Source organism: Chelonoidis abingdonii, chromosome 6 (genome assembly GCF_003597395.2).
Source record: "Chelonoidis abingdonii isolate Lonesome George chromosome 6, CheloAbing_2.0, whole genome shotgun sequence".
Lineage (NCBI taxonomy): Eukaryota > Metazoa > Chordata > Testudines > Testudinidae > Chelonoidis > Chelonoidis abingdonii.
This window is the reverse complement of record NC_133774.1, coordinates 118,185,015-118,208,805: the sequence shown is the minus strand read 5'-3', so window position 1 is coordinate 118,208,805 and position 23,791 is coordinate 118,185,015. Positions and strand designations below refer to the sequence as shown.

Sequence of the window (23,791 nt, the reverse complement as noted above, 5' to 3'; positions counted from 1 at the left end):
GCTTCAACATTTCCCATTTTGTTATGAATAAGCACAAGCACAACAACTTTTTTTTTTTTTTGCTGTTAGCGACAAGGCTGTGTTGAACTGTAAATAGTCTTTGCAACTCTTTTTTCTAGAATCCAAATTTGGACCTCATTATCTCAACATTATCACTCAAGGCCCAGTCGAGGAATCACTTAGTGGAGGTATGGTATGATGAAATCATCAAAACATCTTTTCATAGTTAAAATGGCCAAATTAAAATAATTGTAATAATAAATTACACAAGAAAACAATGCTGACTTCTCAAAATATTCTGAATGCAATTGACAAAAGTGAAATTAACAAAGAAAACTGAATTAATGAGACTGTAATTCTACATCTACATTGACTCCAAAATATCTACATTGACTCTAACATAGTTGATAACCATACCCACATTTTATAAAAATGTTTTGTACTTATGGTAGCCCCTTTCGTTCAAGGATTTCAAAGCAGTGTAAAGGGTTAAATAAGCCTCACAACACTCCCAGGAAGTATGCAAGTATTATTGTCCCTATTTTAAAAATGGGGAAACTGGGGTACAAAAAGGTTATGACTTATCCAAGCAAGTCAGAGAAAGGAACTGAACCAAGGTTTCCTGATACTCTGTCATGTGCTTTAAACCCTAGAACATGCACTCACACCAAATTCTTGAAGAATTCTCTAGTCTGTATCTCTGGCATTAATTTTTTTCCTTCTATGAACAACCAAAGATTACCACCATTTTGGAACTGGGCTGACCACGAAGGAACATATTACCCTTAATCCCAAAGGTCTATGTGGGGCTTTCACTGTAGTAAATAAGACTCACTTGTGTATGCAAAGGCATAATTTGGCCTTTCGAGTCATATATTCTTTTTCTGTTTGGGCTCACTTGCAAAATTCCTAATAATAACATAAGAATTCATGCCTTTGGCAAGGCAAATGACTATGTGTCTAAATGGTCATTTGTTTCTCCTCAGTGTTTCTGAAAAATAAGCTTAACTTCCTTTGTTTCCATGTAAAGAACACCTGAGCAAAAATATTTTTAAAGACCAAACTTAATCCAACTCATAAGGAAAGAAATGGCTCTACAACATGCTTATTTATTATGAACTTGTGTATCAGACCTAAACAGATGGAAATAAGTTACTTGCTATTGGTTTTACTGTGCAATGACTGAAGTACTACTGACAGATTCTTGTCATCCTTTTACAGATCTAAGAGCAAAACCTGTGAACATTTACAAGGACCCAATTTTGAAAGATCTATCTGCTAGTAAAAGTCTACAGACAGAGAATTTCTGGCTGATTTATGCAAATAGTTTTGTTGCTCCTTTGAAAACACTTATGGTAGGAAATTAATTGGCTTTTAGAAACTGCGTATGTGCTAAAAGTCAATTAAATATGTGTTAATCTGATTGCTATTGCTTATTAGAACATATTGCAATGAAGAAATAAAAGAGAATCCAGATGGAACTAGGTCTTAAAAAAAAATCAGTGCAAGCAAAAAACAGACTGCACAACAACTAAAGGCCACAGTGAAATTCTGGCCCCATTGAAGTCAATGGCCCAAATCTCCAGCTAATGTAAATCAGCATAGCTCCATTGACTTAAACAAAGTTACACCAATTTACAACACCTGAGACTCTGATCCTAAATTTTTACATACAAAAGGATATAACCAAATCAAGATCTATTATAATAGTTGCAATTAAATAATTTATAATATGGTCAACTGCTTGCAGATTACATTACTGTATGCAATGTTGTTGTAGCAATGTTTGTCCCAGGATATATTAGAGACAAAGTGGGTCGGAAGAGCTTTGGGTAAGCTCGAAAGTTTTCCTCTCACCAGAAGATGTTGGTCCAATAAAAGATATTATCTCATCCACCTTGCCTCTTCAAATTACATTGTCTTTGTTTCCATTCTGAAGCAAAAGAATTAACTTCATATGTCAGGGGGTAGGGAAACAGGGCACATTACATCACCCGTGTTTTCACTGCATCACAGGTTTTTTTGCTTTCCAGCAGAACTGGATAACCAAACTCCTGAGTTCAATGAGACAGAATATCACCCAAGAAACATGTTTTTTAAACCAGTACCAAGTAAGAACACAGTACAGTACTTACTATAATCTTATTGATTTCCCAGACAATAATCTTCTGGGATCATGGAGATGATAGAGCTCAAGAATACTCACGAACACAAGGTCTTATTTGTTTGAGGGGAAAGTATTTTGATTAAACTAAAAATGTTCATAGATCTCTGTACTCCTTGGGGGCTGTTAAAGTTCTACCAGAACATCCTCTGGGACAGATCTGGATGTGGCAGTGATTTGAAGATCTTCACTTTGGGCTAAATTTTGGTCGTGAATGCAAAGGTCAAATAAACAGGTTTCAAGCATGGGATCTGTACAGAGGCACGTCTAGCCTTTTTATCAGTCTGCTCATTTGTTGATGCAGAACCTACTGGTATAATCTTTTTTAAAAAATCATCATTTCTATGTACATGGCATTCATTGTTTGAATTTGATTGGTCTGGTTTTATTTTTCTAGTGTCGGATAAGGGTGATCTTATTCAAAAGAAGGCAGCAAATGTAGGAAGAAAAAAAGATGTAAGGGAAATACTAATGCTTGCTGTATCATCTACAACTCTTATCATTTTAATAATATTTATGATATGCTGTGGTGTGACTCTCAGCCAGTTCAGCAAACAAAAAAAGTAAGTCTTCCTATCACATGGAGTCTGAGTCCTGGGAGGAGGCTATGATGAAAATACCTGTTCTGTACAGGCCTCCCCATTGCACCTCTGAGTTCCCATATGGGATAGCTGAGTTTGTCTTTGGTGTAATGCTGGCGACAATATCCAGGTTAAGAGACCTCAGTTATTTCTACTTCCCATTAGACAATGGCTCTTTTGTGTCGCCTCAAGAGCTCAGGATTTTACCCTAGGAAGTATAAGCAGACTTATACGTAAGCCTATTGTTTCTAATTATTCGTAACAGTGCTGCCTAATGCACCATGTATATGGAGCAAGGATGTACTCCTAGACCCCAGAATGCCCTCCACACCTGATATGTTTCTGTTAAGGTATTCATATTCTAATAGAATATTAGCTCTTCTCCAGTGCACAGAAGTGGTAAAGCAGTTTAACAGTGAAGAGTAATATTTTTATATTGAAGATAATTACATGTTGAAATACATATGCTTTAAGAAAAGAATTACGTGTTGAAATGCATAAAGGTTTTAAGATGTAAGGTTGCTATTGTTAACATTTAAGTGATACTACAATTTTATGTAGAACTGTGCAAAATGTTTAGCAATCAAATAAAAACAAATCCAACTTTTATTTTCTCTCCTGTTTGGGAAAAGGCACACATACATTCAATCACTTTGGTAACATTTTCCCCTTCAGGCAAAAAGCAAGAAAATCACCAACAAATGCTCAAACAGATGTTAAATCTAGGAAGTCTATGTACTACAGCATTCTTATCAAATACATTAAATTTCCTGCTTAGTTGTTAAAATCTTGAAAAGTGGAAGCTTGGTAATTTATATGTAACTCCAAGAATGTCTAGAGTGTTTGTTCTCAACATAATGAGTAATTTTTTTTTTCTTTTTGTGTTTCAGGGGTTCTAGTAATGCCTCCACCACTCATGCTGAGCAACAGAGACTGGCATGTCTATCTTATTTTCAACCTTTGGAAGGAGTATCTGATTCTTCTTTTTCTAAGACTGCAGACAGTAGTATGTGGGATGAAAAAACACTGTCAGAGATAAGGAGCAATTCACAGTCTAGACATTCAAAAACAAGAATATTATCCAATATAAAGTCAGTAGATGATGTATCATCAATTTCTGATGAATCAACTCGCAGTGGAGCTACTTCATATAAAGCCTCAAAAACAAGTGAAAACCAGCTATAAACCAATCAGCTGAGTGCAGGATGACAAAACCTTTGAACCCTGATGTGCTGGTATAAAAACAAACAAAAAATGCTGCAGCTACTTTTATAAAAATAGCATGCATTTGTGATTCATTAAAGTTTACAACTAGCAATTACATGAAGGAGGCAGAGCTAACTTTAAATTCTGATAGAAAAGGGAGAAGGGAAAGGGACTTGAAATTAAGTCTGGATCACAAACGTTTGCAGGCATACTATACTCTAAGTGCTTCAGAATCACGGGTGAAAGGAACAGAACAAAATTGGCTTTTAAATACCATCATCTACACAACGCTACATGTAGGCAAAAGGAAGACCTAAGAAGTCTTTCCCAGGAACTCTGTTGTTGCGATTTACTATAGTGACCTTGTGAAGTGAAGTAAATTCAAGGCCATATAAGCCAATACCAGGGGCATATATAGATTTGTAATGATGTAATCTCTAAGCAATAAATCACCTTTTTGAAAGATTTTTTCAATAATAGCTATCTTGTATCAAAAAAGATATTAAAAATATTAGCATTAAACTATTTTCTGAAACAGACACTGAGAATTTCAATGAGAATAGCCTTTCAAGTCTGAGAGAGACAAATAAGAATACCTGTGTGACGGGTTCGGTCACAGAGCCCCCCCTGGGTACTGTCACCTGTTGTGCTGAGACTACCTCTGACCCCATTTTCTCTGCCAGTTTGGGACTCCAGAACCCTGTCTTGTTGAGCCAGACATGGAAGCCTGCTGCAACACAGACTCAGGGTCTGAACCATGACACCAAAGCTGAAGACTTAACTGAAAACAGCTTTGCAAGTATTCCTGTCTCCAGCACCCAGACACCCAGTTCCCAGTGGGATCCAAACACCAAATAAATCAGTTTTTCTCTGTATAAAGCTTATACAGGGTAAACTCATAAACTGTCCGCCCTCTATGATATCGATAGAGGGATGTGCACAGCTGTTTGCTCCCCCAGGTTTTAATCACTTACTCTGGGATAATTAATAAACAAAAGTGATTTTATTAAGGATTACGTGGTTCCAAGTAATAACAGACAGAACAAAGTAAGTTACCAAGCAAAATAAAACAAAACACACAAGTCTAAGCCTAATACATTAAGAAATTGAGTACAAGTAAATCTCCCCCTCAGAGATGTTCCCATAAGCTTCTTTTACAGACTAGATTCCTACCTGGTCTAGGCCCAATCCTTTCCCCCAGTACAAACCTTGTTAGGTCCAGCTCAGCTGGTAACTAGGCCATTTCTTCATAACTGGTCCACACATATGCAGTGGAGACTTGCAGGTAATCAGAACCATTTACAGTCAATTGTGCTAGACAATGGGAGCCATCAAGATTCTAAACCATCATTATTGGCCCACACTTTGCATAATTATAATAGGCCCTCAGAGTTATACTTTATATTTCTAGTTTTAGATACAAGAATAATACATACATACAAAGAGAATGAACACACTTAGCAGATCATAAGCTTTGTAATGATATTTCACAAGAGAACTTTTGCATAAAGCATATTCCAGTTACATCATATCCACACGTATAAACATTTTTATTAAACATATGGAATGCAATGTCACAACCTAGGTTTAATAAATGTTTTTGTAAGTTATGGGTGCATTTCAGCAGAAGCATTCCTGTATGTAGACCCCAACTTGTTGAGTGCGGGTGGTGTTCCACTGGAGTCAGTGGGACTCCACGTAGGTACAGCAGTAAAACACTGTAGGACCATGCAGCTCAAAGGTATCATGCTAATATCCAATTCCTATCGGAACAGTCAAGGGTGCAATGCAATTTGATGGTTCTCAATAGAGCAGGGGAGGGCAAACTACAGGCCGGATCCAGCCCCTCAGGGCTTTGGATCCTGCCCCTGGGATTGCCACTCCTGTGGTGCTGTGGGCCCCGAGCTGCTCCCAGAAGGGGCCGGTACCATGTCCCTTTGGCCCTTGGAGGAGAGGGGGCAGAGGGCTCTGCGTGCGGCAGGGAGGTGCTGCTGGCCGCTTCTGGGAGTGGCATGGGCCCAGAGCAGGCAGGTAGGGAGCCTGCCCTGGCCCCAGTGCATGCCACTGCCACCTTGGAGCTGCTCCAGGTAAGTGGTGCCAGATCAGAGCCTACACCTCAACCCTCTCTGCATGTTGCACCCCAACCCCCTGCCCGAGCCCCATGCCTCCCCCGCACCCCAATCCCCTGCTGCACCCCCACACCTCTCCTGCACCTTGCACCCCAATCCCCTGCCAAGCCCCTGCCACACCCCTCCTGCACTCCAACCCCCTTCCGAGACCTCTGCTGCACCTCACACCTCCCCTGCACCCCAACGCCCTGCCCCAGCCCCGAACCCGCTCCTGCCCCCAACCCTTCATCCCTGTCCTCACAACAGAGCCCGCAAGCCTCGCCACAGCCCACACCTCCCCTGCACCCCAACGCCCTGCCCCAGCCCCGAACCCGCTCCTGCCCCCAACCCTTCATCCCTGTCCTCACAACAGAGCCCGCAAGCCTCGCCACAGCCCACACCTCCCCTGCACCCCAACCCTGAGCACCCTCCCACACTCCACACCCTCCCTGCACCCCAACCTCCTTCCCTTCACTCCTCCTCTGCCTCAACCCCTTGCCCTGAGCCCCTTCATGCACACCGCACCCCCTCTCACACACCAATCCCCTGCCCCTGTCCTACATTCATGGCCCTGCATGCAATTTCCCCACCCAGATGTGGTCCTCGGGCCATAAAGTTTGCCCACCCCTGCAATAGCGGGAACCACATATATACTTTTAAACACCAAATTAATCCTTATTTTAAATGTTTAAACTTATAAGTACTATAGGTCCTCTCCCTAGAGCCCTCCTTAAATACTGAGTAGTCTGCTTCGAAGCTGGTACCCAACTTCCACTGAAATCAACAGGAATTAGACACTTAAATCCCTTTGACGATCTGGACCTAACTCCCTCTATAAAATATGGTAACTACTATTTGAAATAAAGCAGACTCTGCAAGGTTGGAGAAAACAATTTACAGATTCTAACAATAATAATAGACTATAAATAGATATAGAAAAGATTTCAACCAGGGTCCTAAACCTACTTCCTTGCAGGAAATGATCTTGGTTATAAATTCAACAAGGAGTCCAGTGGCACTTTACCATAAGCCTTCGTGGGGAAAAAAACCTCAGACTAACATGGCTACCCTGATATTTGGTTATAAATTAACATTCAATTCCAGCAGCTTAGCTTAGCTTCCCCTTCCTTTTTGTCTTCTCCTGCCACTCTGTCCCATTTGTGTCTTACCTTCCCCTTTTTTCATCCTTACCCATATTATCACATCTGTACCCCTGCTACTACCAAATAGAAGCAGCAGATTAAAGCCGAGATTGTGTGATTCTACCGCTGATAGCGCTGACTGCCCTGTGGAAGAGGGAGGGGAAGGAAAAGTGTTATAGGCATGATCTTTCTAGGGGGACTGCCTTGAGATATATTTTTTTTAAGTGAAGGGTCAATAAAAACGTAGGATTTCCAAACCCAAACTGAATTTAACCCCTTGAAGACAACACAAGGATTTAAAATACTGTCTATCTGTTGAACCACACTAACTAGGGTCTGATCCAAAGCTGACTGAAGACTATGGAAATCTTTCCACTTCAATGAACTTTCAGTGCAAAACCACCAGTATTGATTTAAGTGTCCCAAATACAAAAGGAGTTTCTTTGCCTTTATCTTACGCTATCTTCAATATAACAACTTTCTTGGTGACTGACAAAACAAGCTGTTTCTCTCAAGGTTTACTGCTACCAACAATTAAACCAGCATTCACGTTGTTATTCTGTTATCTTAATCGTTTAAAAATGTTCTGAAACTTCTGACTGTCCCAAATCTCCCACTGACACGAGGGTAAAGGGGAATTCACGACTGAAAAGGGCATACTTTATAAACCCTGTTAACCCAGGGCCAGGTTCTTTCACCTTATTCACTTTGATTAGTACCTTATGCCCAGAGCCACACAAGAATCCAAGCTTCTAACTTCCACTGAAATCAACTCTGTTCACACACTGTTTCGTCAGTTAAAAATTACATTGCAAGAGGGACACTGGAAGCAGCTCTGCCGCCCGTGGCCCTTGCACCCCCACTGTAAATCACCCCCCGCTGCCCTGTGGCTCTACGCCACACGCCGCAATGGGGCATCCTAGGTTTGCAGGCCCGCGGCTTCCACGCGCAGCAGGTAACATAACAACCACGGGGGCGCGAGGCTCAGCGAAGTTTGCGAACGTTCCTTTCCCGGGAGGCTCCGCCCCGCTCCGGTTCCAGCGGCTTAACGGGAACTCGGGGCCGCGGGCCCCGCCCCCGCTCTCTATAAATACCGAGGAGGCTGACCAGCCGCAGCTGTGGGAAGAGGGCGTAGCCGGGGCGGGAAAGGGCAGTTATTGCGGGCGCTGGCCTTTTCCCGCCGCGGGGGGAAGTGTGTGGCTCTGGCCCTGCCGCCCCCAACGGCCGGCTCCGCGCGCGGGAGTCTCGCTGGGCCGCGCGCCGCCTGGCTGAGGACGGGGCAGGGATGCTGCGCTCCGCGGGTTACTTCAGTGGCTTTTCCTGCCCTTTCGATGGCGCCTCGGGCGCTGGCTGCCCGCGGCCTCACTGCCAGTATAGGCACGAGGCGGGACGGAGCGGGCAGCAGCAGCCGCTGAGTGACGTCCCTGCCATGGGTGAGGACGGGGGCGCTGCCCACGTTGTTAGAGGCCCGAGGGGGTCGGGGACCCCACTGAGCTCCCCATCCCCCTTGGGGGATGCTGTGAGGCAGGGGGTGCCTGGACCCCCCAGTCTGTGCTGGCTCTTAGTCATCCCTTAACTTCACCCCTGGCCCCCCAGCCTTTCTGGGGGCTCTGCAGCCTGCTGCAGCCTGCTGCTCCCTGCTGTGTGGGGCAGGCCCCCTGGGGCTGTGCCTCCTGACTGCACTGGGAACCGCCAGTGGAGCTATGGGGCGGGGGGCTTTCCTTGGGATTGGTACCTGTGTCTCTGACTGCCACCCATGCCCTGTGGTGACTAGTAGCCCATGGCGCTGGTTCCACACCAGCACAGCACAGCAGTGCCATGTCACCGCTAGCCAAGTCTTAAGGGATGGCTGCCACGGCCTCAGTTGCTGCCCTATGGTTCTCTTCTCTTCCCCCCCCCCGCCATAGATACCTGGCTCTTAACTGCAGCTGTAGCTGGCTAGATGCACCCCATAATGCTGTTTACTCAAGGCTTAAGTTAGGATAAGTTGGCATTGTAAGCTGTGGCATGTGGGCGCAATGTGGGACACAGTGTTTCCAAGCCTGCATTTGAGTGTCCACGCTGCATTTTAAGCCTGGGTTTGTACTTGCTGGGCCCGTGTCGTGCAGCTGTGCTAATGTGTCTGTATTGAGCAATGCCACCCTCAGTCAAGTCCATGCTGCAAAACAGGGCTAGGGCTTGGAATTGAGTCTCAGTGGAAGTTTGTGCTCTGATCCAGCCTGTGGCACGGTCCTAGGACCTAAATCTTGAATGTTTATTGACCTGTGTCAGACTGATTTGTGTTTGGACAAAAGAGGGGCATGTGCTCAAACCTGAGTCAGAGCCTTGGTTTCAGTGTGCAGGTTAAATATAGTAGAGTGTCATCTGGTGGCTTCATAAATAAATTACTGGTGGTCACATAGCCCCTCTTCTTGCCTCTTTCTCAGAATTTTAAATGTAGCCCCAGCAAAAGAAATAGAAATGTTTCAATTATACTATTAAAAAAAATAGAAACTAAAATAAAATGCAGTTCTCTGCAGAGTCTCTGCTGCAATATTGTTGTGGTGGTGAATGAAAACCAGAGAGTGAATTGCCTAGAAATTAAGTATAAAATGATTAGCGTTTTCTAGCATTTATTCTTGCGTTTCTCCCGGTTTTGGTTAGCAACATAGAAAATGTGAGGGCTGATTCTGAGAGATGTTGAACCCCTGTAACTCCCTGTGGCATAAATAGAAGTTGGAGATGCTTTCTGGATTCAAAACTTGGTTTTTAAGTGTGTGGGTTTTTTTAACCTTGAGCTATTCCTGTGAGCAATAGTCTTTCTGAGGAAGGGTAAAGGTATATTGTAAATATTTACAGCTTTTCTGAAGGTGAGCAATGCTTTCCAGGTAGGAGTATGTCAGTTCGTGAAGAGCCTAGTAGAACTTCATAGGGAATGTGATGTTCCAGATGGGTTTTATGCCACCTTCAGCACTGTAATATCTGAGTGCCTTTCAGTAGTGCATTAAGCAATGTGACTAACATCTGTCACACCTGGTTTGTTTTTACACTCTGATGACTTTTCTGTGAGGAACTTTGTTCTTCTTATGAATTGTCATTTTCAGACACTTGTGTCAATTTCTGAGTTGATTGTTGCATGACAAATGGTAGTGTGTAACTTGGTGGGTAATCTGGGCTGTTTGTACAGTAGTGAGCTAAATTCATTTAAAGGTGTACAGTAAAACTTAATCTTGACCACGTTAATATCCCCAAATAACAAAAGAATGCTGTAAATGTAGGTTTTAAAAACTTGAATTGCATTTCAGATAATTAAAAAATAAAAATGTAGTTTCTTTTTCATTTGATTTACTAATTTTTTCCTTCTGAAATCTATTTCCCTTGAAAGAATTGATAACATTAATTAGTGCTTAAAGACAATAGGGAGTGTACCTGGATGTTCCCAGTCTTATTTTAGATGTGTACAGTTTTAAGCATATAGTCTTTTATTAATTTGGGGTTGTAAATGATTGTGCTTCTTACTGATCCTTTGCCGTTTTACCTTTTTAGGACAATTGTGTTATATGTGAGAGCCATGAGTGACTCTTACCCCATGAAGTCTTTATCTTGCCTCCATGATGGAAGACTTAACTTCCAGATTAGTGCAACTGGATTTCCATGTTTACAGTTGATTTATGATTAGAGGAGATCGTAAATTTTCAACCCATGGGAGTCCAAGCTCATGGGTGTTACAAAGGGGTCACAGACTAAGCAGCACTTCATCATAGGGCTGAGAAAAAGAAAAATTAGCAGAATCCAGTTGTCAGTAGTGCCCAACCAGAGACAGGGAAGAGAATGAAGGATCAACTCATTCCTTCTGTGTCTACTGCTTACTCAATTGCAGTAGAGCACTCCCCTGGATACACTGCAGCAGCACCACTTTAAGAAGCTCGCCTTAGAGCTGAGGTTTCAGTGTACTTTGTGCTCCACTGAAATGCAGTTAAAAAACAAAGAACAATATCTGTAATAGTTTAAAAAGATTGGTATACCGAATGCTTTTTGGTATACCAAATTATGTTTAAGTACAATACTAATTGGAGTTTCAAGCCGTCTTTGAGCTGATACTGAACTTACAGATGATATGCTTGTCTTGAAACTTATAAAAGTTCAGAATATAACAGCTTAAAAACATAATTTAAGTGACTGAATAACAAAACTGTTGTCTGGATCATAAACCTGTATATTTGTAGAGCTTTGCCACAGACTGCAATATTTATTATGTAGAAGATATTTTTCAGCTGAACTCTGTGAAATCATAACTTAATACTTGTAGTTTTTAAGAGAGATCAATAAATGACATTTTCTTCCATCAACAGAGCTGGGTAAAAGTATACAAGAATTGGAAAGAATCAAAAAAGCAATTGAGTCAGTCAAGACTGAAGTTGCAGAAGGGCAGAAGAAACTCTCGCAGTATAATTTGCAAGATGAAATACCTAAAAACTCTCTGACATCTAAAACAAATGATGTTAAAGGAAATAAAACTTCCCCAGATGGTGATGGTCTGCATAGCTCTCTTACAAAAGACAAATGTCTTGTAGTTCCAGTCTCTAAGTACTCTAGCAAAGGCTGTCATTTGGTATCCAGTAAATATGTCATTGACCATAGTTGTCCAGCAACTGACCTTGAATATGATCCACTGCTAAATTATTCTGCAGGCCTACTCAGCTCTTCGATAATGAAAGAGCAGGAAAATGACACACAGCAATTTAAGCGGGTGAAAATGCCTCTTGCTGATTTTCCCATGGAGTCTCCAAAAATGTCTCCATGTGGAAATCGGCATGGATCCCCAAAGAAGAGATCAAGAAGCTATTCACCAATCAAGCTTGAAATAAAGCTCCAAGAATCTGATGATGATGATGTTCTGGTTATTGATGCTCCACCATTGACTGTCACTAAGAAGCCAAGAATAAGTAGGAACTTTAAAAACTGGAATAGGGAAGAAAACAAACAAGTTGCTATAACATGTGCAGAAAATCTGCAGAATGGTAACATAGGAGAAGATCCTCTTAAGTATATTGAGGAAAAACAATCAGAAGTTACTGTAACTCTGCAAAAGGATGACAATGCAGATATAAGCAACCCTGATAAATCAGTGAAAACACCACCAAAAACTCAAAGTGCATATTTGCCTGATGTGAAAATTAATGCTTTGAAGTCTTTAAATAACCTTTGTGAACAAAGAAAACCTTTTACTGTCTCTGAGGAAAATAATATATCTTCAATTTCTCATATTAAGGCACAGATGCAGAATGAAACTTTAAAGAAAGAAGATCCAAAGAGTGAAATATCAGTGAAAACATCTGTTGAAGAATTGAGTACTAATAAAGATAAAAACACACCAAGTTGCAAGAGAGAGGTCCAAACTAGCCTGTATTTTGAAGCCAGCTCAAAACACAAAACTGTGCTAACTGCACAAGAGGCTTGTAAAAAATTACCTGTAAATATAGGAAAAATTCAGTTCATACATGAAAATGGAGAAAATGAAGTGTTGGGAAATGCACCCATTCATCCCAGCACTCCCTTGAATTTGGGTGAGAAAATTTGTCTTGATGAAGATCTCTTGACTAAAAACCGTAGTGGAGAAGGTAGTAGTAATACTATGAACACTACCGTCCAAGAAAGTGAAATAATTATATTAGATTCTTCTTCAGAAGAAGACATGGAGTGTAGTGAAGAGGATACTGAACTCTCTGAATCGGATGACCCTATAGAGGAATGCCGGAGAATTTTCAATGAGTTCGTTGAAAGCGAAGCACAGAAGCAAGAAATTGCTAAGCAGGTGAAGTACATTTAGTTGTACATCTGCACTTCCCTCCTTCATGGGGATGCAAAGAGAGAAGTGTTCCATACATTCTGTAATACTTTTTACTAGTGTTTTCTCTAATCATATAGATCCACATTTTGGAAAATGTCCACTAATATTATGTGCTCAGACTGAGACACAGGACCAAATACTCAAAACTGTTGAGCACAGTCAACCCCGATTCAAGTAATTGGGAGCTTTCCCTGCTTAGCATATTTGAAGATTATGCACTAAATGCTTGAGTTGGGCATCCAAAATTAGTGGAGACTCTTAAAAACATTTTTGTCAATAGTGTTTTATCTTTAGAAGTGGCCACATGCAGTGTATGGGAAGTCTAAAATGTGTTAGGCTTAGTAAATTTTGGATTAACTACATAACCTTTTTATTTGATGTGTTTCTCAAGTTTAGTACTTTTACTAAACAGACTGACTTGTAGGAGACTCTATATTTTGAAAAATCTACTTATGCTATTAAAATTATTTCTAATAATGAAAATATACTATCTTTTTCATGTGAACATAAAGATGAAGTCCTTGTAGCTTAATCTTGGTGAAGGTACATACTTTAGTTGTTGCAACTTTAGATTGGAAATGTTTGGATTTCTTCCATTAGTTGGAACAGCTGAAAGCCTAACTAGTGAATTATGACATTTAGTCAAAGCAGTTTGTACATTGTGTAGCTAATAAAAGAAAAAAAACTATATTGTCTTTTATTCTTAATTTTAATAGGCTCTTGGAGCTCATGTTGAAGTAGATACATTGGATACCAAGACAAATATGGTTTCTGGGCAGAAGAAGAGAATTGCGCACACTGCAAAATTTGATGTGAGTTTTTTCTCTTCTGGGAATTTTTGAGCAATATGCCTATATTATATCAACAATTAAATAACTAGTATTTTTTTTACTAATCTTCAACTTAAAGTTAATTCCTTTTGAGGCTCATCTTAAATGAGATATGTTAAGCTAAAAGTTCGTGTTCAGTTTTAGTGAAAATTCTTACTTGTAAATCCTTTCTTTAACCTCTATAAATTACAATTAACATTAGCAAACTCCAAGACTACTAGTGACTGAACTGTAGGCCTGCAAATTGAGATGTATATTTCTGCTTCACTGAGCTCTCAAACAGTGAACCTACCACCACAGTGTAGATCAGGCTGTCAGAATAAATTGAAGAAAGTATTAAATGTAGGGTGCCATTGACTCCAATGTGTAATTTTGCTCACAACTTGTTCTAATTTAGGAAGAGGGTGGCCCATTTTGAGCTGGCAGACACGAGCCATTCTACCAAACTGTTGTAATACAAATATACATAAATGCTGTGTTCATAAGTTCCAATTACAGCATCAACTTGGAAACAGTAGCAAAACTTTGTTTTTGAACACCCTAGTTGAAAGCTTCTGTTACCTGCTAGAGATCCTGCTGTACGCCTCTACCCCGATACAATGCAGTCCTCGAGAGACGAAAAAAAAATCTCACTGCATTATAGGTGAGACGGCGTTATATTGAACTTGCTTTGCCCTCCTGCCCCAGTTCCTTGTTCCCTGAATGCCCCCTCTAGAGATCCCATCCCTAATCACCCCCAGGACCCCAATCCCCTTGCTCCCTGTCCCCTGACTGCTCCAACCCCTATCCACACCCCCTGTCCGGCACTCACCGGCAGCAGCAGAAAGCGCAGCAATGTGGCCCCAGCCCACTCCACTGCACCAGCTACCAGGGCCGGCTTTAGGCCAGTTCCCCCGAATCGGGCCCCACGCCTAAGAGGGCCCCGCATCCAGTGAGAATCCCTTCCCTGGCTAGAGGCGCCTTTTTAGTTTTTACTCACCTGGCAGCGCTTTGGGTCTCCAGTGGCACTTTGGTGGCGGGTCCTTCACTTGCTCTGGGTCTTCGGCGGCACTTCGGTGGCGGGTCCTTCAGTGCTGCCAAAGACCTGGAGCGAGTGAAGAACCCACCGCCGAAGTGCCGCCGAAGACTCCGAGCCACTACTTGGTGAATACAAGCCCCACGTGTTTTTCTACAGGTGTTTTTTGTTGTTGTTTTGGTTTGGTTTTTTTAGTCATCCCTGCCGGGGCCCCGTTGAAACTGTTCGAATTGGGCCCCGCACTTCCTAAAGCCGGCCCTGCCAGCTACTAGCTGCGGTGCTCCACTTCCCACTGCCGGTGAGTGCGGGGAGGTTGGGGAAAGGACACTTTCCTTGCCTTCATCCCGGCTGTGTTGCTGGGGTGGGGTTGGGGAAGGGTCCCACACTCACCTGCTGCAGGAAGTGGAGCACTGCAGCTGGGAGCTGGTGTAGTAGAGCGGGCTGGGGCTGGGCTGCTCCGCATCTGTCACTGCCAGTGGGTGAGCTGGGGATCCCTTCCCCCAAGTCCCCTCCCCTGAGTGGCACAGCTGGGCCTGGGGCGAGGGGAGGGAGCCCCTGACCACCACCGAGACGCTCTGCCCCTTATCCAACTGCTCAGCCCTGGCCCGGCACCCTTAACACGCTGCTCAGAGCAGCATGTAAGAGCTTTACCGCATTGTATGCGAACCCGCGTTCTATTGGGTCACTTTATATCGGGGTAGAGATGTATTATGTTGTATATGGACACTTTTTTTCTCTTTTGAACTGCATTCGAACAATTGCTTAATAATAAACAGTGAGTATCATTCCACTGAAGGTCATTGGGACTACTTGCTTGCTTATTAAGCATGTCCTGAGATAACTGTTGAAAACACAACACTTAATTATACTTCATTGAGCTCTCTGACTTATGAATGAACCTCCTTCAGCTGAAAGAGTCCTGATACACAGTGCATGATCTTTTTTAAAAATAAATTGTATTTTATATACACAGGATGAGCAAGCAGTGCCATACATTTCTTTCCAATAGTTGATCTTTTAATTACAAAATATTTTAAGGCCTGTATTTGTATGGTATTTGGAATGTTCCTGTTTCTAGAACTAAGATATGCTAGAACTCTTCAGTTGAGGCTTGCATTACAGGACTGGAGGATTTATTCTGCTACTGTTGTCATACCCATTATGGGGAACTGCCTTCAGATGTTAATGGTATCAGCCACAGGAGAAACAAAAGTTCTGAGCTTGGTTCTTAGTATGAAATGTAAAACGTGAAGTACAAATTAGTGTGTGTGGCAGAGTCTCAACATCTAGTCTCTTACTGACTAATATTCTTCAGTACTATGTACTGTACTATATACCTAACTCCACTGATAAATGTAATCTGATTCAAGGTTGTATAAAAGGTTAATTATCCTTATCTTCTAGGGATGAAACATACTGTATTTCACATTTAATCTGATATTCTGCTTAGGGTGACCAGATGTCTTGATTTTATAGGGACAGTCTCGATTTTTGGGTCTGTCTTATATAGGCTCCTATTTTTCCACACACACACACCCATCCCTGTCCTGATTTTTCACACTTGCTGTCTGGTCACCCTAATTCTGCTTGACATCTACTATGGTATCCCAGGCCAACTGCACCATCTCTCTCTCTCTCTCTAATATATACTCGTGTATATAACTTTTTAAAACTGAATAGATTCAAATAAAATCCTGTAACATTTTTCAGCAAGTGTGAGTTTGCATATGGATGACTGCAGGGTAGGCCTTGTTGGTTTAAGGGTGTCTTGTGAGGATTTTGTCAGTATTGTGCATGGTGTTTTTTTTTTTACTTTCCGTTTGAGTTACTGGTCATATGCTCTCCACAGGTTTTTATCTGAAGATCACTGGGAAACATATGCAAACTGTGATTTACTGCTTACTTTCATATAGGAGGCATGTTGTGCCTCTTCTCCAAAAGCTGCCATTCAGTTTGTATTTAGATGGCCTATAAAATGGTGACCTGAATTTCTAAAGTCCTTTGTTGTTTCTTTGTCCTAGGTATCTTGGAGACTCTCTCTCTCTCTCTCTCTCTCTCCCCCCCCCCCCCTTCTCCCCGCCCTTTCCTTGTCCTGGTGTTTGATATCAGCTAGGTTACTTTGCAGTTGCTTGGATTAGTAATGTGGGATTTAAAAAAATATATAAAGACTATACGGCCTGAACCTCAGCTGGTATGAATTAGTTGAGCTCCATTGCCTTCAGTGGAGTTCTGTTGACTTATGCCTGCTGAGAATCTGGCCCTGTAGCTTGTCTTGTTGGAAAATAAATTCTTTGAGAAGAAAGGTAGAAGAGATGGTGGAAGTATGTTTGGATGCAGTCTTCTATCATAAAATACACTGTAAATGTATTCTCCTACAACTTTGTTAACTTATAAATTTGGAAGTGTATTTTGACAAATGTGCAATTGGTTGAACATTCTAATTTTCATGCCCATTAGGTACAGACCAACAAAGAAATACTGGTGCCTTTTAAAGCACCTCTTCCACAGCAGTCTTGTCCTACCAGAATCCTGCAGGCACAGCAACAGGCAGTGCAGATAACAGCTGCTGTTAAAAGTGGACAGGCTTTTGTTGCTGCAACTTCTGGACAGAAGAAAACTGTACCTGTATTGTCAACTACTCAGATTCAAAACGTAGGACCAATGGGTAAGAGATCTTGCTTCGCAAAGTGAGATAAACCAGGTTTTTTAAATAAATTTTGGTCTTCAGATTACTTTAAAATGTTTGATCAGTTTGTTTTTGTTCCAAATGTGAGTGTTCTTAAACGTTTTGGATGCCAGAGTGAACCCTTAATTCATTTTTTTTATTCTAAGTATCCTGGCTGAGTCAACATTTTAATGTCAGTTTACGTTAATACAGTTAGTTTTGTGTTTGGTTTTGGGTGAAGTTCTCTCTAAAATGTTTGGAGGTAGTTCTGGGGGGCTGGAATGAAACAACTTTCAATGTCTGTAATTGTTTCAAATTACTGACAAGTAAGTAGGGTTTCTCAGAAGCCCTAAAGCATGGCAATCAGTGTCTTTCTTTCCCACCTTTATGTATTTGCTTTCATGAAAGCCTTCCTCTAGTTCAGTGGTTCTCAAACTGTGGGTCAGGATCCCATTTTAATGAGATCATCAGGGCCAGTGTTAGGCGTGGGCCCCAGCAAGTCTAAGCCCGGCCACTCAGGGCTAATGCCAAAGCCTGAGGGCTTTAGCCTGGGGCAGTGAGGCTCAGGCTCCAGACCCCTTTTCTCCCAGATCATGTAGTGATTTTTGTCGTCGTAAGGGGGTCTCAGTTTGAGACGTTTGAGAACCGCTGCTTTAGTCTGAAAGAAAATACCAATACCTTAATATTTGGATATGTCTTTTTTCATGCTGACATTAAAACCATCATGGCGCTATTCTCATTTTAAAAGTATACCTCTTTTTAACTCTAATAATGTAATTTTTAGAAGAATGAGTACTCTCTGCCAGTTGTTGTGCTGTTTTAAAAATTTAAGTTTTTTTGCTATGAACTTTCCCTACTTTGAGTGAGTATGTATTCATTGTTGTCAAATGCCCAAAGTGTGTGTGTGTGTGAATATCTATTTTTTTCCTCTTAATTTTTCAGCTAGTAATTTTAGGTATTCACTAACAAGGCCTTTGGGCAAAAATATTCCATGTAGTAGCTCCACTGATGTCAAGAATTGCACTAGGGATTAATTTAGTACTTTATATGTAGCCTGAAGGCTTTTTGGTTGTACAAGCCTGGCTTTTCAGTTCATTAATTTCAAGTGAGCGCATGTAACTTAGAATGTAATGGATGAGTGAGTGTTTCTCGAGCTGTCTAATTGTCTTCTCACTTTCTAGTCCCTTCAGCAATGTGATAGAAATTGGTGCCAAGAGGATCTATTTAGCAAACTGGTGGGCAGCCTGTCAGGGTAATTTGCTGGCGGGCCCCGACAGCTTGTTTACATCAACTGTCCACAGGCCCGACCACCTACAGCTCCCAGTGGCCGCAGAGTGCTGTTCCCGTTCCTGAGCAATGGGATGGTCAATGCAAACAAACTGTCACGGCCCACCAGCAGTAACCCTGATGGGCCGCAGGTTGCCCACCACTGATTTAGTGTAATAGCTATAATCCATACACTGTACCCTGGTTTTGGGGCCTATTTCTAAACTTTGTTTGTTATTTACTTGTGGTTTGTTGCCCATTTTTGGAGTTAGATTTTAATTACACATCTCAAAGGTTTGTTCTGGTCTTATGTTAGTAAAGCACTTGGAGAGCTCAAACTAAAGTTTTTATTTCAAGCTTTTATAAGTTTACTTGAATAAGTATTTTACTTTACCATCCTGCTGCCCATCCCTGTAATATGAGTGCCTTCCACATAAAGTAGATTAGTAAAGTGAAGTTACTGGTGTGCTTTTTGGAGTCTCTAGCTATTGTCCTAAAGATCAGCTAACTTTGAATTTGGTTACCAAAATAAAATTGTAAAGAATGTGTCTCCCAAGTGGCAGGGGTGGTGAATTCTGTGGGCCCGTGGTACCTGTGCTCCAGGAATATTCAGAGCACAGGGGCCTGGATCCACCAATGTTCGGGGCCAGGTCTCTCCTCTGGCTCTGCCTGCCAATTAAGCGTGCCTCCCTTGGAGCATCTTCTGGCCCCGCCTGCCATCCTCGCGCGATTTAAAAGGGCCCAGGGGCAACCATTGGCAGCACAGCGAGGCTAAAGTGACTTCCTGCTTGCTCTCGCTCTGCATGGCGTGCCACTCTCGGAAGTGGCCAGAACTTCCTTGTGGCCCCACAGGGGTGGGGGATGTCTCTGCATGCTTCCCCTTCCTCAAGCACCGACTGCCATTGGAATTGTGGCCAATGGGAGCTGCGGGGGCAGTGGCTGTGGGCTGTGGCACCCAGAGACACCTCTCCCCACCCTGCCTAGGAACTGCTGCTAGAGGGTTGGGAGCTACCCAAGGTAAGCATCACACCCCTCATCCCCTCCCGCACCCTGCCCCAGCCCAGAGTGCACCCAAATGTCCTTCCAGAGCCCGCACTCCATCCTGCATCCAAACTCCTTCCCAGAGCCTTAGGTAGGGGGAGGGATGGGGGCTTGGACCCATTCTGGGCACCACCAAAAATTATACAAACCTGCCATTTGGTGAAAGGAGATTGAGCAGTAAAACTTCATTCTTAATGAATAACTATATGTAATAACTGCCTTCTGTTGTTTCAGTATGTTTAAATTTGCTTGAAGTTCAACCTGTTGCAACCAGCAGTGGTCAACTGAATGTATTCCTTCAAGGAAATGCTGTAACAGCAATGCCATGCAGACCTTCTAATATTTCAGTAAAAAGGATTGCTCCCATGCCTATTAAGGTACTAAATAGTAGTAAAATATGTGGCCAAATACTGCAGTTATCTGGAAAAACTCCTATTGATTTTATACAGAGGCTTGCTTGCTAAGCACTGCAGGATATGTAAATATTAAATGTTAACTTTTTTCTGAATATTTCATAATCACATCATACAGTAAGTACTGCTTTCGAGTCCATCTAACAATACTAACAATTGGTGGTGTTCTATGTGGTTACAAGTGGTCAGATTTTAGTGGTCAGTATTGTATACTAGCAGAACTGTGGCTCACTCTCCTGCCTTCTCATAACTATCAACCTTCTGCTGAGAAGTTGAGGACATTGGGGCATTGCAAGTCATTTCATGTGGGAATAGGTAGCAGTGATATTTTTGTTGCATGTTTTACTTACACTAAATACAGCAGACCTTTAACAGAGGAGGTCAGACAGCATGTAGGCAATTCTTTATTTCAGTAATCTCAGCCAAATCTCCAGTGGTAAATTTCAGGAAGCATCTCTGCCCCAAGAATTTACTAGTTAGAGATTAAGGCAGAGAGCAAAATATCCTGCTGGTAACTGCTCTTCCAAAAAGAAAATTGCACAACTAACAATGCAGCAGTTCTTAAAAGGCTGAACAGTGCTTGCACAGTAAACTTGTTAAACTGTAATACTGTCATCTATCTCCCACCATGGTAGAACTTCGGATCAATCTAAAGGTAATTAATGATGGTGTAACTGTGTTCCATGGCTTAATTTAGTCTAGTCAGGCCAAGTAAAATTATTGTAAAATAGTTATCTTACAGTTGTACTGGCTAGAGTTAGCAAAGACAAGTGCATCTGAAATTATTTATTTCTATGATATTGTGACATAACTTAGCATGATAGCAGGTTTGTTGGCATAGAAATGTTTTATACAAGATCTGAAGGGGATGACTTCTCTGGCTTTATTCAATAAAGTATTTTTCCTCTTCTAGAAAGCCAAAGTTGAAAGGTTTATAGAAACTCCTTTTAATGTGAATCCGAGTAGTAGTGCTTAGTTGCAGTAGATTTATAGTGCGTTAGCACAGAAGTGCTCTGTCATCTTGAGCAACCAGTTTCTGTGTAGAGTACCATTGGTCTTGCTTGCTTTCAAAGATTCCTCTAATCTTGACCTACTGACAGAAGGCATGAAAGTTTGGGGGATAAAGTAAAATTCACTTATGAGAGTGCACGTTAAAGCTTTAAGTTTCAGAGTAGGCTAGGTAAATCTACCTGTCAAACAGAACTTCAATAATCGAGTTTAAATTAAAAAAACATAACCCAGAGTGAATAAATCAGTACAGTAATAGCATAGTAGCTTAGCGTGCCACCCCATATCTTTTGTAGGCTATTAAAGACAATTTTCAATTAAAACTGCTTACTAGATTGCTGCTTCAGTGTTGCTGAAGTAGCTTGAAATTGATTAAAAATCTTCAAAAATGTATGTTTTAAAGACCAAATTCATTTACACTTCAATGATAGTCTGTCCCAAGTACCAGATTGTTTATGCTTGGTTCTCAAACTTGCTTTTTTGATCTCTCTTAAAACTACTTTCTGGAAAGCATTGTGGCTAACATGTTCTCTAGAAAGAGACTGACAAAATTAGAGGGTGATGAGAGTATCCGTATCTATATTTCTCTTCTACCAAAACTACTTAATCCTAGATGTTGGTAAATATCATTTAGATGATGGTGGTGATTCAGTGTCACTACATAAAAGCCAACCATTCTGTGAGAATAAGTAGGACTAACATTGTGTTATAAGTAAGCAGCTTGTTTAATAGTGACCCTGTTTGGACAAAATTTTAAAATAAGGCATGTTATCACACCAGACATCTGGATTTGACAGGTTTATCCTCCACTTCTTATTAAACAAACTTAAATTCTATTATGGCAAGCCTTGAGAAATTTTACATCTAATTACAAACTCTTTTTTTTCTAAATGACAAAGCTCGTAGATTGTACCAAATTAATTAACTCCTGCAATGTGCCTTCAGTCTGTATTCTGAATGAAAAATATTTAGATACAGGCCAAAAATAGAAACTGTTGACTATTAGATGATAGCTGGAGCTGGTAACTCTTCGTGAGGGTAACGCTGTATTCTGTCTAACTCTGCTTTTTGTTTGCTCTTGACTTTTTGAAACTTTTTAGTTGAATTTTTATACTTTATTCTGGACTAAATGATTATTTTTTAGTTTGAGTAAAAACTGAATTATTTATATTATTCAGCTCCTTGTTATAACAACATATGAACTGAATACTGAACGTTCTCTCTAAGGTTTCTAGTCGGAGAAGGCTTTCTATAATTCCAGAATCTGGATCCAAAGTTCCACATGACACAAGACAACGATATGTCAACTTTTTTGTTGAAGAATATTTGAAAGTTTGTAGAACAGTAAATGAAGCTTTTGAGAAGGTTTGTATTGGTTATGAAGAAAAGCTTTAAAGATGTATAACACTTAAACTTTTCAAGTAAATGAACACGTTGCTTGCTATACGTGGTTGGGGAAAAATGTTAGACTGTTGAGAGAAGACCCATTAAAATCAAGTATGTGTATAAGCCATTTGAAAATAGGTCTAGTCATTAGCAGACAAAAACTAGCAATTTACTTGTTTTCTCTTCTTCCTTACCCTGTTCATTTCTCTCATGGTGTCCAAGTTTAAAATATGCTTGGAAACTATCAAAAAGTAAATAAGTTCCCTTTAAAATGTCATCATTTACGTCTTTTATGAGAGAAATTCATACCTTAGTGCTATTCATGTTTGTGGTCACCTGTTTGGCAGCAATCCTCATTCAAAAAGCAGCCACAATGGTCCAGGCCATTGTTTTCCCTGGAGATTCTATTATACTGTCCACCCCACCCCAAGTAAATAGAAATATACTCTAGAGAGAGGCTCACGGGCAGTGTGATCGAAATTTCTTGATTATTGCAAATTTGAGGGTGTTCTGTGAAGCTGTTCTGCTAGGGTCCCAGGTAAATGTTTATAATTCCGTGTTTCTGTGCTCCATAGTCTCTAATGTCTTTCCTTTATTCTTAAACTTGTTTTATCCTTTCATTTTCCTGCCCTGAGGATTGGCCTTCACTACAGGGAGATTGACGCTGCTGCAGTCTATTCAGCAGGAGTTTATTTAGCAGGTCTAGTGAAGACCCACTAAATCGATGGCAGAGCAGTATCCTGTTGACTCTGATACTTGACCTCTCTGAGAAGATTAAAGGAAGTCGACCGGAGAGCATCTCCCATCAACTTACCCCAGTGTCTTCACTGTGCTCCAAGTAGACCTAAGCTATGTCAACTCAGCTGGTGTAGTGTAACTTAGGTCGACTTATCCCAGTAGTGAAGACAAGCCCTTAGTCTCTTATTATCCCCTCAATTTGCCACATGTAAAACCAAGGAGAGGAGAAGTAACTGTTGCCTCTGAGAGAAAGGAACAAATTTTTGCTATCAAGTGTTCTCCAGAACAGAAAGCCAGGTTCGCTGCAGCAGGTTCAATCTACAAACCTATCTCATTAGCTCTTTCCTCTTCCGTCAAATTGCTTCATTCCTTCAACTTCTTACACTACACCTTTACAG

At 41.3% G+C, this 23,791-nt stretch overlaps 1 protein-coding gene across 1 annotated transcript in view; it reads left to right on the top strand.

The window, feature by feature from the left end:
• LOC116826868 (uncharacterized) overlaps positions 1-23,791 on the top strand; it is a 45,563-nt gene that overhangs the window by 5,340 nt on the left and 16,432 nt on the right. The window contains 9 exon segments of the mRNA XM_075067467.1: positions 120-188; positions 1,751-1,832; positions 3,636-3,751; positions 11,533-11,745; positions 11,782-12,995; positions 13,748-13,843; positions 17,334-17,541; positions 20,083-20,225; positions 22,497-22,634. Coding sequence (XP_074923568.1) covers positions 120-188; positions 1,751-1,832; positions 3,636-3,751; positions 11,533-11,745; positions 11,782-12,995; positions 13,748-13,843; positions 17,334-17,541; positions 20,083-20,225; positions 22,497-22,634 — 2,279 coding nt within the window.